Source organism: Babylonia areolata, chromosome 25, assembly GCF_041734735.1.
Source record: "Babylonia areolata isolate BAREFJ2019XMU chromosome 25, ASM4173473v1, whole genome shotgun sequence".
NCBI lineage: Eukaryota > Metazoa > Mollusca > Gastropoda > Neogastropoda > Buccinidae > Babylonia > Babylonia areolata.
Genome location: NC_134900.1, coordinates 31,137,370 through 31,152,369, shown reverse-complemented (window position 1 = coordinate 31,152,369; position 15,000 = coordinate 31,137,370). Strand labels below are relative to the sequence as shown.

Sequence of the window (15,000 nt, the reverse complement as noted above, 5' to 3'; positions counted from 1 at the left end):
CTAAACTTGGCACTTTGACCTCTTATTCTGACCCAACAACAAGAGGAGTCATTATTATCATTTTTTGTTCAAACAGGAACTTCTTTTGCTAAGCATGGAAGCTTTTTTGTTTGTTTTTTTATTTTGCAAACGTTTTGTTACAGATAGTAAAAAAGGGAAAATACTCTGTAATTAATGCTAGGGGACTTAATTTGCTTTAAACTGATCTTTCTCATCTTAAACATTACATTTTTTTAAAGTGTATCACAAGTGAGTCTTGAAGGCCTTGCCTCTCTTGTTTTTTTTGTTTGTTTTTTTGTTTGTTTTTGTTTTTGTTTTTTGTTTGTTTTGTTTTTTTGTTTTGTTTGTTGTTGTTGTTGTTGTTGTATTTTTAATGTCATTGTAAATGTGATCATAGATTGGCCATTGCCATGTTTTTTCAGTGTCCTCATATTTAGTTACTTTGGTGAAAAAAAAGATGATTTTTTTTTAAAATACCCCAAACAAAGAGTTAGGTAGACAGACAGATGAACTGGAGACAAAGTATCTTACAAACTAGGAGTTAAGTCGAGTAGAAATGATGTTGTAAAATGATGTATATGAATGAATAAAATCAAAAAATTATAATAGTGATGAACACACAAACACACACACACGTGCACACACACGCATGCACGCACACACACATACACACAGTAAGAAGAAATCGTTTGAAGTTATAGTGCGTTCAGTTTAAAAGAAAACGAATCAATTTAAGTCATTTATGATCAAGTGAACAACAACAACAAAAAAAGGGTTGAAGTGAATAAAAAAAAATTTTTAAAAAACCCACACAAATCGTTCATGTATTCATGAATAAAAGATGTTTGTGTGTGTCGCGAACCTGTTCTACTCAACTCTACAAATCAATTGAGTAAGTGATTTATTCTTTAACATTCTCGAAGGCTTGATCAAGTTCATACAATTTTGCTGCAGATCTCTAAAAGATAAAATAAAATAAAAAAATAAAAAAATAAAAACAATATTGAAAAAAAAGCACTGCCTAATTTTTTTTAAAGAGAGAGAGTGAGACACACACACACACACACACAAACACACACTGAGAGAGAGAGAGAGAGAGAGAGAGAGAGAGAGAGAGAGAGTACTGGTTTATTCAATATGCTACCCTGGCGGAAAATCTGATATTAACCTAAAATAGAGAAAAACAGACAAACAACAAATTGATCGGAAACGACTTTATTATAATAAACATACAAAATCCATTTCAAATTCAAACTGAACTCTGTCATAACAATAAATATTCAATGAACTGGTTCACAATTAAATTCAAGAAAAGAGAGAGAGTTAATCAAATCTACAACGATGTTATCAAGTTCACACACACACACACATACACACACATACAACGAAGCTCTCTCTCTCTGTCATCCATGTCTAAAATCATAATCCTTGAATAAAAAATGTTTTGAATCTCTGTCTCTCTCTCTCTCTCTCTCTCTCTCTCTATATATATATATATATATATATATATATATCCATAAAGAGAGAGAGAGAGAGAGAGAGAGAGAAATAAACGTACACACATACAGAGAGAGAGAAAGACAGAGACAGAGAGATCAGAACTCAAAACATTTTTTTTATTCAAGGACTAAGATTTTACACAATAGAGAAGAGAACAGAATGGAATAGAATAGAATAGAATGTCTTTATTACAAAGTGTATAGGGTCACAAGCAATATCGGGGTAAGAGTGGAAAGTACACAAAAAGTGCAACATGAACTGGAAATCATTTACGAACACAAATACAGCAGAAAATAAGATTTTTTTTTTTTTTTTTTTTTTTTTTTTTTTTTTTGCATATACACAAAAGTCTTGCGCAAACGGCGCTCACACTCTCACACACGCCAGTTCAATGTTTATCAATACGATAAATTGTAAGTACAAAGATTGATAAAGTGCCAAAAAAATTATCGTGTTAAACTTCTTACAATGATTTAAGGAACTCTGATGATCACAACCTCGTGAGAGAAAAAATTCAAACAGTACAAAAAATATGTTCACAACCACAGATCTTTAATATTATCGTTATTAATTCTGAATAAACATGTAAGTATTAAGCACACACACACACACACACACACACACACACACACACACACACACACACACACACACACACACACACATGAAAATCGGGCATTTCAATCGGTGCGACAAACAATGGGTAATATTCCATTCCATTGCACAACAGTTTTAGGAATGTGGAATTCAGGTTAACTTCTTCAGTATGAAAGACATTGACGATGATGATGATGATGACATTTGGCATTGCTGCTATTTAACAGTCCAGATGACCGCACACTGCACGGGGCCATATCAGGACCGTGCCCAACTAGATAAAACAATTCAACCGCGATGAACACAAAAAAAACTTCAAGACATATCTTAATCATTAAACTCCGTAAGGCAAATAACACTAGGCTGTGCTAAGAGCGTCAGCCCTTCCGCTTTCTAAGTAATATTATTTATCATCCCCAGATCATAACAACAACAACAAACAACAAACAACAAAACAACAACAAAAACAACCAAAATATTCGTAAAACACAAAGAAAAAAAAAAACCACCCTCAAACCACAGAAGTCAATGTGTTAAATAATAACACAGCAGACGTCCAGCGCCCACCCCAGTGTTCACTATATCACTACTGACCTAATCGCTAGAGCAGGAAAACGTACACAACGGTTAGTACATGGCATACTGCGGAAAAGAGAGAGAGAGAGAGAGAGAAAAATCAAGGATTATTGGGGGGGGGGGGGGGGAACCGTAACGAGGAATGGATAGGGAAGGTTAAAAATCAGACGATAAGGAATTAAAAAATAAAATAATAAAATAAAAATATAAAAAACCTCCCCCCCCCCCCCCAAAAAAAAAAAAAACCAACAAAACAAAACAAAACAAAACGAACAAAAAACAAAACAAAACAAAAACAAAAACAAAAAACCAAAAAAACACACACCACGGTTTGAATTTAAGACAGCTATAGAAAAGAGGACATTTCTAGGAAAAGATTTTCCAGACGGCGGCGGAGGGAACGGTGGTGATGATGATGACAAGTTGGGGTGGGGGTGAAAGAGAGAAGAAGAAGAACAGCAGGAGGTGGTGGTGAAAGATAAACATGAAAAAAAAAAAAAGAACCTAGGCTTTTCTTCTTGGTTAATTTTTTGTCTGTCAATGAAATCAGTAACACACACAAGCACACGAACTCACACATACAAAGCTGAACACACACACACACACACACACACACACACACACACACACACACACACAAACTAACTTGACACACACACACACACACTCTCTCTCTCTCTCTCTCACACACCCAACACCGAAGTCGAAACAATGACACGGGGAACAACCCTCATTCTGTGACCTGTACTTAAAACAAGATGAGTTGCCTCCCTGCATTATGGCTGTGCGCGGTCCAGTACACTGAACCACCTCCGTGCCCTGATATTGACGCCTTTTCGGTCTTTGCTTGATACCACTCCACGCTTCAAAAACACAAATAAACGTCCCGAAAAACGGGAGTATGTCTGTACACATGGCGGGGCTTGAATTTCAAAATAATGTTACGCATGAAAATGCCCATTCATAGATCACAATGGGTGTTGCATCATACGAAAACCCAAAAAAAACAAAAACCCACAACCAAACCACAAAAAAACCCACAAAAAATGCAAACATACACACACAAACTCTAAATATACAACGATTTAAAAATAAAAACGCCCCACACAGAAAACTCAATTATAAAAACAACAACAAAACAAACATACACACGCAAAACATCAATATAAAACAATCTAAAAATAACACCGGCTCAAAACGGAAAGCCGCACAATATACGACATTTTTTTTTTTTTAAACAAATGTTGCATGGGAATGGTTAACACTCCGAAGTAAATAAAACACAAAAATAATTCAATGAGTCAGTAAGGTCCGCTTTATGGCTTTCTTGGTGAATTAGCTTGTTTGTTTTTTTTGTTTTGTTTTTTTTGTTTGTTTGTTTTTTTTCTTAACCTAAACTGTGACAATCAATGAAAAAAGAAGAAGACATATTCAAAACAACATAAGTACATAGGGTCTGGATACGAAAGATGACAATATCATATTCTGGATTTTAATAGGTGTTATATATATATATATATATATATATATATATATATATATATATATATATACTCGCTGGCATGGCCACATAAATAGATCCAATGACCTTGTTAAAACAATCCTCCAAGGAGACACATGGGAAGACAGAAAAGAAAAAAAAAAAAAGAAATAAAAGAAATAAAAACCGAATGGACCGACAACACTGCAGAATGAACAGGGAAACCATTCTGCAGAGGACCCCGGCTATGACACACACACACACACACACACACACACACACACACACACACAGAGACGAGGTGGAAATCTGACGAACAGTTCTTTTGTGCAGCGCCCTAAATGACTCTTCACAAAGTTATGGGATAAGATGAAGAAGAAGGAGAAACGGGGGGAGGGGGGGAGGGGGGGGGGAAGAGAGAAGAAAAAAAGAAAAATCCTGGACAGAGAAAGAGAGTGAGAGAGTGAGTGGGGGTGGGGCTGGGGTGGAAAGGGACACATACACTGTTTTATTGCCATTGACAATACCATGTGGAGTGATGGCCTAGAGGTAACGCGTCCGCCTAGGAAGCGAGAGAATCTGAGCGCGCTGGTTCGAATCACTGGCTCAGCCGCCGATATTTTCTCCCCCTCCACTAGACCTTGGGTGGTGGTCTGGACGCTACCGAGTCATTCGGATGAGACGATAAACCGTGGTCTCGTGTGCAGCATGCACTTAGCGCACGTAAAAGAACCCACGGCATAAAAAAAGGGTTGTTCCTGGCAAAATTCTGTTAGAAAAATCCACTTCGATAGGAAAAACAAATAATACTGCACGCAAGAAAAAATACAAAAAAAAAAAAAAGGGTGGTGTTGTAGTATAGCGACGCACTCTCCCTGGGGAGAGCAGCCCGAATTTCACACAGAGAAATCTGTTGTGATAAACAGAAATACAAATACAAATCCTTTTGAAAGAGAGAGAGAGAGAGAGAGAGAGAGTGGGTGTGGGGAGGGACACATACACTGTTTTATTGCCATTGACAATACTATCCTTTTGAGACAGAGAGAGGGAGAGAGAGAGGCGGGGGTGGGGGGTGGGGAGAGACAGGGTGGGGGGGGGAGGGAGAGAGAGAGAGAGTGAAGAGGACCCAAATGCTGTGTACATCGAACATTGACAGAGAAAGATGAAGGGGTAAGGGGTCAGGGGGGTGGGGGTCGGTGGGGGGGCGGGGGGGGGGGGGGGGCGGCGAGGATGATTTTGTGTGAGTAGAACATTCATGTTTTTTTCAGTGTATATACTCACACCATGGAATGCAGAAGGTAGAGAAAAAAAAGAATCCCCTTCACACACACACACACACACACCAATTAAAATAAATACATATATGTATACATACAAGACTTCAGTCGTTGGGTTTCTCTAAATATCACAACCACTGGCATTTATGAACCTCAGATCTGCATTGTAAAGAGATGAACAGATGTCGTGTGTCTGAGAAAAGTCAGAAAACAACATCAACAACAACATCAACAACAACATCAACAACTATGCATTATCAAATTCAACAACAACAACATCATCAACAACTGTGCATGGATAAATTTAACAACAACACCATCAACAATTATATATGATTAAGTTTAACAACAACAACATCATCAACGACAATATATGAATAAATTCAACAACATCGCCAACTACACATAGATGAATTAACAACAACAACAATATCAACAACTATATATAAATAAAGTAACAACATCAACAACTATATATGAATAAATTAACAACAACAACAACATTGACAACTATATATGAATTGATTTAAATTAACTCAGATTTTGATTTTGTACACAGGCTCACAAAAGATCACAATCAATGTGTTTTACAGATCATGTGAAAATATCGAATAATCATATGACTGGGGCCAAAGCAATCATCATAACCCGCCCCCCCCACCCCCTGCTGCTCCCCCCCCACCCTCTCCCACCCCCCAAGCTTCGGTGGGTTGGACGTGAAGTTCGAACGGACGATAAACGATTGCCAAAGGCAAAGCCTTCTTCTCCAAGCTGACTACTGGCTCGTGGAACTGAACATCGGAAGACCACACTGAAACACTTCAGTCACTGCCTGAAACCTTCCTTGGGGGGTGGGGGGAGGGGGGAAGGGGGGCGGCAGCATGCCACATCCTCTTGTGGGAAACCCTCGTCACTGACCGCAGTGCCTGGCGACTGGCTGGTGTCTCTCTGGCCTTTGAGGGAGAGGCGTCTTCAGGACTGGCTGGTGTCTCTCTTCAGGCCTTGGTGTCTCTCTGGCCTTTGAGGGAGAGACGTCTTGAGGACTGGCTGGTGTCTCTCTGGCCTTTGAGGGAGAGGCGTCCTCAGGACTGGCTGGTGTCTCTCTGGCCTTTGAGGGAGAGGACGTCCTCAGGACTGGCTGGTGTCTCTCTGGCCTTTGAGGGAGAGACGTCCTCAGGACTGGCTGGTGTCTCTCTGACCTTTGAGAGAGAGGCGTCTTGAGAACTAGCTGGTGTCTCTCTGGCCTTTGAGGGAGAGGCGTCTTCAGGACTGGCTGGTGTCTCTCTGGCCTTTGAGGGAGAGGCGTCTTCAGGACTGGCTGGTGTCTCTGGCCTTTGAGGGAGAGGGGTCTTCAGGACTGGCTGGTGTCTCTCTGGCCTTTGAGGGAGAGACGTCTTCAGGACTGGCTGGTGTCTCTCTGGCCTTTGAGGGAGAGACGTCCTCAGGACTGGCTGGTGTCTCTCTGGCCTTTGACAGAGAGACGTCTTCGAGACTAGCTGGTGTCTCTCTGGCCTTTGAGGGAGAGACGTCTTCAGGACTAGCTGGTGTCTCTCTGGCCTTTGAGGGAGAGACGGTCTTCAGACTGGCTGGTATCTCTCTGGCCTTTGAGGGAGAGGCGTCCTCAGGACTGGCTGGTGTGTCTCTGGCCTTTGAGGGAGAGGCGTCTTCAGGACTGGCTGGTGTCTCTCTGGCCTTTGAGGGAGAGGCGTCTTGAGAACTAGCTGGTGTCTCTCTGGCCTTTGAGGGAGAGGCGTCTTGAAGACCTCGACCAGAAGCGTCCAGCCCGCAAAGTAGAGGAGGCGAGACCCAGCATCATCTGTTACTGTCTGTGCCCGCAGTGCGTCACGCTTCTGTGCGTCAGTCCTTCGTTTTGGTGCTGCGTCCTCGTGTCAGGAGCCACTGATGCGTTCATGATGATGATCATCATCATGATGATGATGGTGATATCGTGTGTCTGTACACCGTTCGTTTCATTTGGCTCGCGATCATTGTGAAAAAAAAAAACCCAACAAAACAACAACAATAAAACCATCCTACTTAACAATACCACACTACAGCGGTGGCCTAGAGGTAATGCCACCCTGTATGAAGCAAATGTCTACGGGTTCGAATCCAATAATGCGGAACAGGAATTTCACTCCCCACCCCACACACCCCCACCCCTTAAGCCACTTCCCACCCTCTCCCAACTGCACCTTCTTGAGTGGGGTTTCGGGTGCTAGTCTTTCGGATGAAGCGATACCCCGAGGTCCCGTTGTGCAGCATGCACTTGGCACATGTAAACGAACCCACGGCAACAAAATGGGTTGCCCCTAAAAAAAAAAAAATCAAAAAAAAATCTGTAGAAAATCCAATTTTGGTAGTAAAACAAGTACACTCCCAGACTGAAAAAAAAATATATACATATGTGTATATAGGTAGCGCTGCATTGTATAAACACATTCTTCCCCAGGACAGCAGCCTGAATTTCGCACAAAGAAATCTGTTGCGACAAAAGTGTAATAAAATATGAATATGTTAACAGCATCATTTTGGTAACAAAAAAAATTTTTAGACAAAAAACACGTAAAAACAGACAAAATCTATCATCAGATAAAAGCAAACTTTCACAGTCCAGATCATTAACACTGAGAAAAAAAAATCAGGTTGAATAGGTTTTGTTTGTTTGTTTGTTTGTGTGTGTGTGTGTGTGTGTGTGTGTGTGTGTGTGTGTGCGTGCGTGCGTTCGTGTGCGTGCGTGTGTGTTTTCTTTCTTTAGTTTAACGTCTTTTCACTGGTAAGTGATATTAGACGAGGGGGGGAGTGGGGGGGGGAGTAGTACATGTGTGTGCACAGTGGGGGTTGGGGGGATGGAGAGTGGGGCGATGGGAACTGGTGGTGTGTGTGTGTGTGTGTGTGTGTGTGTGTGTGTGTGTGTGCGCGTGCGGGTGCGAGAACATACATGCTTGTTTGTCTGGGAGGTGTGTGGGAAAGTGTGTGTGTACTCATGTGTCGGCCTGTACGCAGGCTGGATTTCTCACACACACACACACACACAAAAAAGATTAGTGTGTGCACGCGAGCGTGTGCGTCAATAAATAATATGTATCAATAAATAATTAAGTAAATAAATGGCACACACACACACACACACACACACACACACACACACAACTATACATATGTGTGTGTACAAATACATATAAAAAAAAGTGGATAGATAATCGACATGGCAACGACCACCATCCCCGACACATCTCTCAGCCTCTCTCCATCCACCAACCACATCACATCGATTCATCATCTCTCTCTCTCTCTGACCCCACCCCACCCCCCCATCTACATCATCTCCCCTTCCCCCCTTAACCCTCTCCCAACTCTCCGCCCCCCCCCTCACCCCACCACCCCCCACAACCCACCCCCCTCCCTCCGCCCCCTCCTCTTTCTCACGCTCCCAGTTGCTGAGTCAGCTGATCGATTTTGGCCTGTGTGTGTCTGGCACCCTCTGTGTCTCCCGTGTGTTGCTGTGCCGCCTTCAGGTAGGACCAGAAGGGGATCAGGGCAGGGTTCAGTGCTGCGCCCTGTCACATTGACCAAAAAAAAGAAAAGAAAAAAAAAAGAGGATAATAAAGAAAAATAAAGAAAGAAACATCTTTATTAAATGGAATTAGGGGATTGTCGGATTTTTTTTTCTTTAATTCCATTTTGATAGGGTTGACATTTTACAACATCTTAATGAGCATTTATTTAAAAAAAAAAAAAAAAAAAGAACAGAAAAAAAACAACTAAAATAGACTGATAGACAGAAACAGCCAAGCAGTTGGATTATACATAGGTTGGTTATCAGCATGGAGTATTATCATTCATTTCTGAAGTTCTTACACAAGCTGTCCAGTATCTTAGGATGTATGTTCACAGTATTCTCGGATGTTAGATTACAATAAAACGTGTGAGGTAATACGTATATCTATCTATGTGTCTCTCTGTCTGTTTTCTGTCTATCTAGCCTCGTAAGAAATATCTCTATCTGTCTGTCTGTCTGTCTGTCTGCTTCTCTGTCTGTCTGTATTCTGTCTAGCTCGCAAAAATTCTCCTTCTTTAGTCGTCTGTCTGTTGGTCTCTCTCTCTCTCTCTCTGTCTGTCTTTTGTCTGTCTCTTTAGCTGTCTGTCTGTCTGGCTGTCTATCTGTCCAGTATGTGTTTATCGAGCTGTCTGTCCTGTCCTGTCCTGTCTGTTTGTCCATCCATCCATCTGTCTATCTATCTATCAATTCTGTTTGCTTCTTTTGCTTTCTGTTGGTCTGCCTAAAACACACACACACACACACACACACACACACACCAAACATACACACAAATACGTACCTTGCGTGCATGCACACACACACACACACACACACACACACACACACACACTCCACAAACGCATACACACCCACACATATTCACACGCGCACACACATACACGCACACGCACACACGCACAAACACACACACACACACACACACACACACACACACACACACACATACACACACACGCACGCTGACACACACACACACACACATACACACACACACACACACCATCGTCTAATATCACTTATAGTGAAAAGACGTTAAACTAAAGAACGAACGAACGAACACACACACCATTCATTCACTGACACTTGCACACACTCACACAAACACACGCATACACGCGCGCACACACACACACACACACGCATACACACACATATACATACACACAAACACAGATGTACTTACATACACACACACGCACACACACACATGCACACAAACACACATACACACACACACATACTCACACACATACACACATACACGCAAACACAGATACACACGCATACACGCATACACACCCGCACAACACACACACACACACACACACTTATCACAAGCGCGCAACCACAACCACAACCAACAAACACAAAAAACTGAAATGAACTGAAACAGGTCAGTCAAACAACCTCACTCACTCACTCACCCACTCATCTTCCTAAGAATCGGTAAAAACGTCCCTCCGTATTTGAGATCAGATGGTTTGTTGATGTGGATACTTATGTAGCGCCTATCCTCGGTCAGAGACCAAGCTCTAAGCGCTTTACACACACACACGGGGACATTTGCACCACAGGCTGCCTACCTGGGTAGAGCCGACTGACGGCTGCCACTGGGCGCTCATCATTCGTTTCCTGTGTCATTCAATCAGATTTCAGACGCACACGCATACACACTCAGACAGACATGTAACGTTTTACGTGTATGACCGTTTTTATTTATTTATCCCCCCATGTAGGCAGCCATACTCCGTTTTCGGGGGTGTGCATGCTGGGTATATTCTTGTTTCCATAATCCACCGAACCCAGATGGTGACATTCAATCGATGTGAACACTCACACAGAAACCTGGATGTCACTACAGCCACCGATATGTTTTTTTCGGAGGGACATGAAATATCATTTCTCTAATATCTGTTTCAGTTTTCTCAAGGTGGCGTTCCTGCGTTCGGCATAAATCCGTACAGAAGAAAGAAAAACACCCGTAGGTGCTGGGGAGGACCCTGAGAAGCACTGTCTCCAACCCCGCCCTTGGAACAATCCTGCACCACCCTTGGAGGCCTGCGCTGTGTCCACGAAGGGTGCAGGCACGCACAGGACACTCCACTGAGAATTCAAGGGACATAACTGCTCCCGGACAGAGGCAAGAGAGACCACAGGATGCAACTCGCGACAGCCTTAAAAGAAGGATCCCTCATGAGTGTACCAGCCAGTATTTGATGACTGCAGAGCCCACCGGCAAAAGACACCACCCTCCAGCTGCTGAACACACCCCACAGACCAAACCGCCCCTGCCCACAGACAGATGAAGACAGTGCCACTCCAGACACAGACATACGGTCTTATGTGCCCTCAAGAGAGAATCCCACGTTGTAGTCTTTCCCACTGTCAACAGGACTAAAGGAGGAAGGTGGCAGAATGGTTAAGACGCTCAGCTGCCAATACAGAGAGTCCGTGAGGGTGTGGGTTCGAATCCCGCTCTCGCCCTTTCTCCTAAGTTTGACTGGAAAATCAAACTGAGCGTCTAGTCTTTCGGATGAGACGATAATCCGAGGTCCCGTGTGCAGCACGCACTTGGCGCACTGAAAAAGAACCCATGGCAACGAGAGTGTTGTCCTCTGGCGAAATTACGTAAAATGAAATCCACTTTCATAGGTACACAAATATGTAAGCATGCACTCAAGGCCTGACTAAGCGCGTTGGGTTATGCTGCTGGTCAGGCATCTGCTCAACAGATGTGGTGTAGCGTGTATGGATTTGTCCGAACGCAGTGACGCCTCCTTGAGAAAGTGAAACTGAAACTGAAACAACAGGACTTTCCCTGTGGTCAGTGGGTCTTTCTCCAGGGTCAGCCTAGTCCAGGCAAAGAAGAAAGAGAAACACCCAGAGAAGCACTGTCTCCATCCCCGCCCTTGGAACAATCCTGCACCACCCTTGGAGGCCTGCGCTGTGTTCACGATGGGCGCAGGCAAATCCGTACAAGTTACACCACATCTAAAACTGAAGCAGATGCCTGACACGCAGCGTAACCAAACGCGCCAGTCCTGTCTTGGAGTTTATGCGTATCAGTATCAGTATCAGTAGCTCAAGGAGACGTCACTGCGTTCGGACAAATCCATATACGCTACACCAGATCTGCCAAGCAGATGCCTGACCAGCAACGTAACCCAACGCGCTTAGTCAGGCCTTGAGAAAAAAAAAAGAAGAAAAAAAAAAATTAAAAAATAAATAAACAAAAATAAATAAAATAAAATAATAACGAAATACACTGAAAGTTAAAAGAGCATGCGTTAGCTTAGCTGTACTCGACACGTGAATGTTGTTGATACAGTTCATTAAACAGCAGCTTTTCATTTTCATTGTGTTCTTTTATTCATTTATAACCCCCCTACCTCCGCCCCCTACATAAACCATCCGTATCAAATTTATGTCAACCTTTCAGAGCGGGGTTCTGCTACATCGTTTTGCAGTCAAACCCGGCAGAAAGGGCGTGACTAGGATTCGAACCCAAACCCTCACGGACAGTGTCTTAACCATTCTGCCACCTTCCTCCGCTTCATGTCCAGCAAGCCGTTCTTGACCCTTTGACTGGAAATTTCTGAATGTCTGGTCGGTCATTCGGGTGAGAAGATAAACCGAGGTCTCGTATGTTGGGTTGGGGCATGCAGTTGGCAGCAGCGAAAAAGAAACCCACGGCAACAAAAGTGTTGTCCTCGGCTGACATTCTGTGGAAAATAAATCATCTCTGATAGACACACACATATATATATATCAGTATAGGTACACACACACACACACACACACACACACACACACACATATATATATATATATATATATATATATATATATATATATATATATATATATAAAGAGAAAAAAGAAAAGAAAACAAACGTATCAATCTGTCAAATATTCCAAATTTTCGGAACGATCACGTTCCTTCCTCAAGGGATAAGTTGTTTATATATATATATATATATATATATATATATAGAGAGAGAGAGAGAGAGAGAGAGAGAGATTCAGATTCACATTATTCATTCATTAATAGGCCTAGGCCCCTTATGAAGGGGTAAGTGACAATAATATAAGTACTATCAAACAAAATGAAAATATCTAACCAACCATAATAAGTACACATAATTATTACATAAACGCTGCAGCGAAGTACAGCATCTTAAGATGTTACGATACCCCGAAATTTAAATGCCTGGTGTAAAAACGAGAGAGAGAGAGAGAGAGTGAGACTGAGATATTTTATTCATTTAAGGCCATGGCCCCATATGAAGAGGGGCAACAACAGAGTTAATAATCAATACACATAGATGAGCACCACAGGGTGCTCACAGAATTTAAGATACAAGAGATACTCGCAGCTGAAATGCTTTTGAACGGATAAAGTGCCAAAACTAGGAACGATATTTTCATTGCTAGAAGCCATCAGTAGACCTAATCGGAACAAACATGGATCTGTATAATACTTCTTAGGTAAATAGAGAGAGAGAGAGAGAGAGAGAGAGAGAGAGAGAGAGAGAGAGACTGAGACTGAGATATTTTATTCATTTAAGGCCATGGCCCCATATGAAGAGGGGCAACAACAGAGTTAATAATCAATACACACAGATGAGCACCACAGGGTCCTCACAGAATTTAAGATACAAGAGATACTCGCAGCTGAAATGCTTTTGAACGGATAAAGTGCCCAAACTACGAACGATATTTTCATTACTAGAAGCCATCAGTAAGAGAGAGAGAGAGAGAGAGAGAAAGAAAGAGGGTGAGAGATAGGTAGATAGATAGATAGATAGACAGACAGATAGATAGATAGATAGATAAGATAGATATCAATACGCTCAAGTCCTAAGCGCGTTGGGTCACGCTGCAGCTTAGGCATCTGCCTAGCAAATATGGTGTCGCGCGCGCGCGTATGAATTTGTCCGAACGCTGTGACGCCACACTGAGAAAGAAGAGAGGCAAGGCCTTCAAGACTCACTTGTGATACACTTTAAAAAAAAAGTCCAAGCTTTTTATGTATTGAGTATAATTTCAAAATGTAATGTTTAAGATGACAAAGATCAGTTTAAAGCGAATTAAGTCCCCTAGCATTAATTACAGTGTAATTTCCCTTTTTTTACTATCTGCACCAAAAACGTTTGCAAAATAAATAAAACTTCCATGCTTAGCAAAAGAAGTTTGCTGTTTGAACAAAAAATGATAATAATGACTCCTCTTGTTGTTGGGTCGAATATCAGATCAAAGTGCCAAGTTTAGAGAATACAAAAAATATAAATATAACAGTAAATGCAGTTTGCATATAATTAGGCTTCATTTTTTATTTTTTTGTGCCCATCCCAGAGGTGCAAGATTGTTTTAAACAAGATGACTGGAAAAAACAGAATTTTTCCTATTTTTATGCCTAATTTGGTGTCAACTGACAAAGTATTTGCAGAGAAAATGGCAATGTTAAAGTTTACCACGGACACACACACACACACACACATAGACAACCGAACACCGGGTTAAAACATACTCACTTTGTTTACACAAGTGAGTCAAAAAAACAACTGACACTGAAACCCACCTTGCTGAGAACAGGTATGGCCTCTGCGTACCGCCCTGCCTTCATCAGGTACACCCCGTAGTCCTTGTACACGTCCCACGCCTCAGGGCTCAGCTTCACGGCCCGGGTCAGTGCGGCCTCCGCCTCCTCCACACGACCCAACTGTGCGGAGAGGGTCACAGGAGATATTTCAATGACGCCAGTGATAATACTGACAATAAGGATGATGATAATGATGATGATGATGATGATGATAGTGAGAAGAAGAGAGAAAGGTGTGGAGTGACGGCCTAGCGGTCACGCGTCAAAAAAAAAAAAAAATAAAAAAAAATAATGGTATTTATATAGCGCTGGATCTTGTGCAGAGACAAATCAAAGCGCTTTCGCACCAGTCATTCACACACATGCACAACTCTAAAACTGGAGAAACTGAAGACAAGGAAGA

General features: G+C 42.1%; 1 protein-coding gene across 1 annotated transcript in view; it reads right to left on the bottom strand.

The window, feature by feature from the left end:
* Positions 1 to 8,853: 8,853 nt before the first annotated feature.
* Positions 8,854 to 15,000, bottom strand: part of LOC143299581 (uncharacterized) — a 35,485-nt gene continuing 29,338 nt past the window's right edge. The window contains exons 11-12 of the mRNA XM_076612866.1: positions 14,577 to 14,717; positions 8,854 to 8,990 (exon numbers count right to left, since the gene is read on the bottom strand). Coding sequence (XP_076468981.1) covers positions 8,856 to 8,990; positions 14,577 to 14,717 — 276 coding nt within the window. The 3' untranslated portion in view covers positions 8,854 to 8,855. The remainder of the gene's footprint in view (positions 8,991 to 14,576; positions 14,718 to 15,000) is intronic.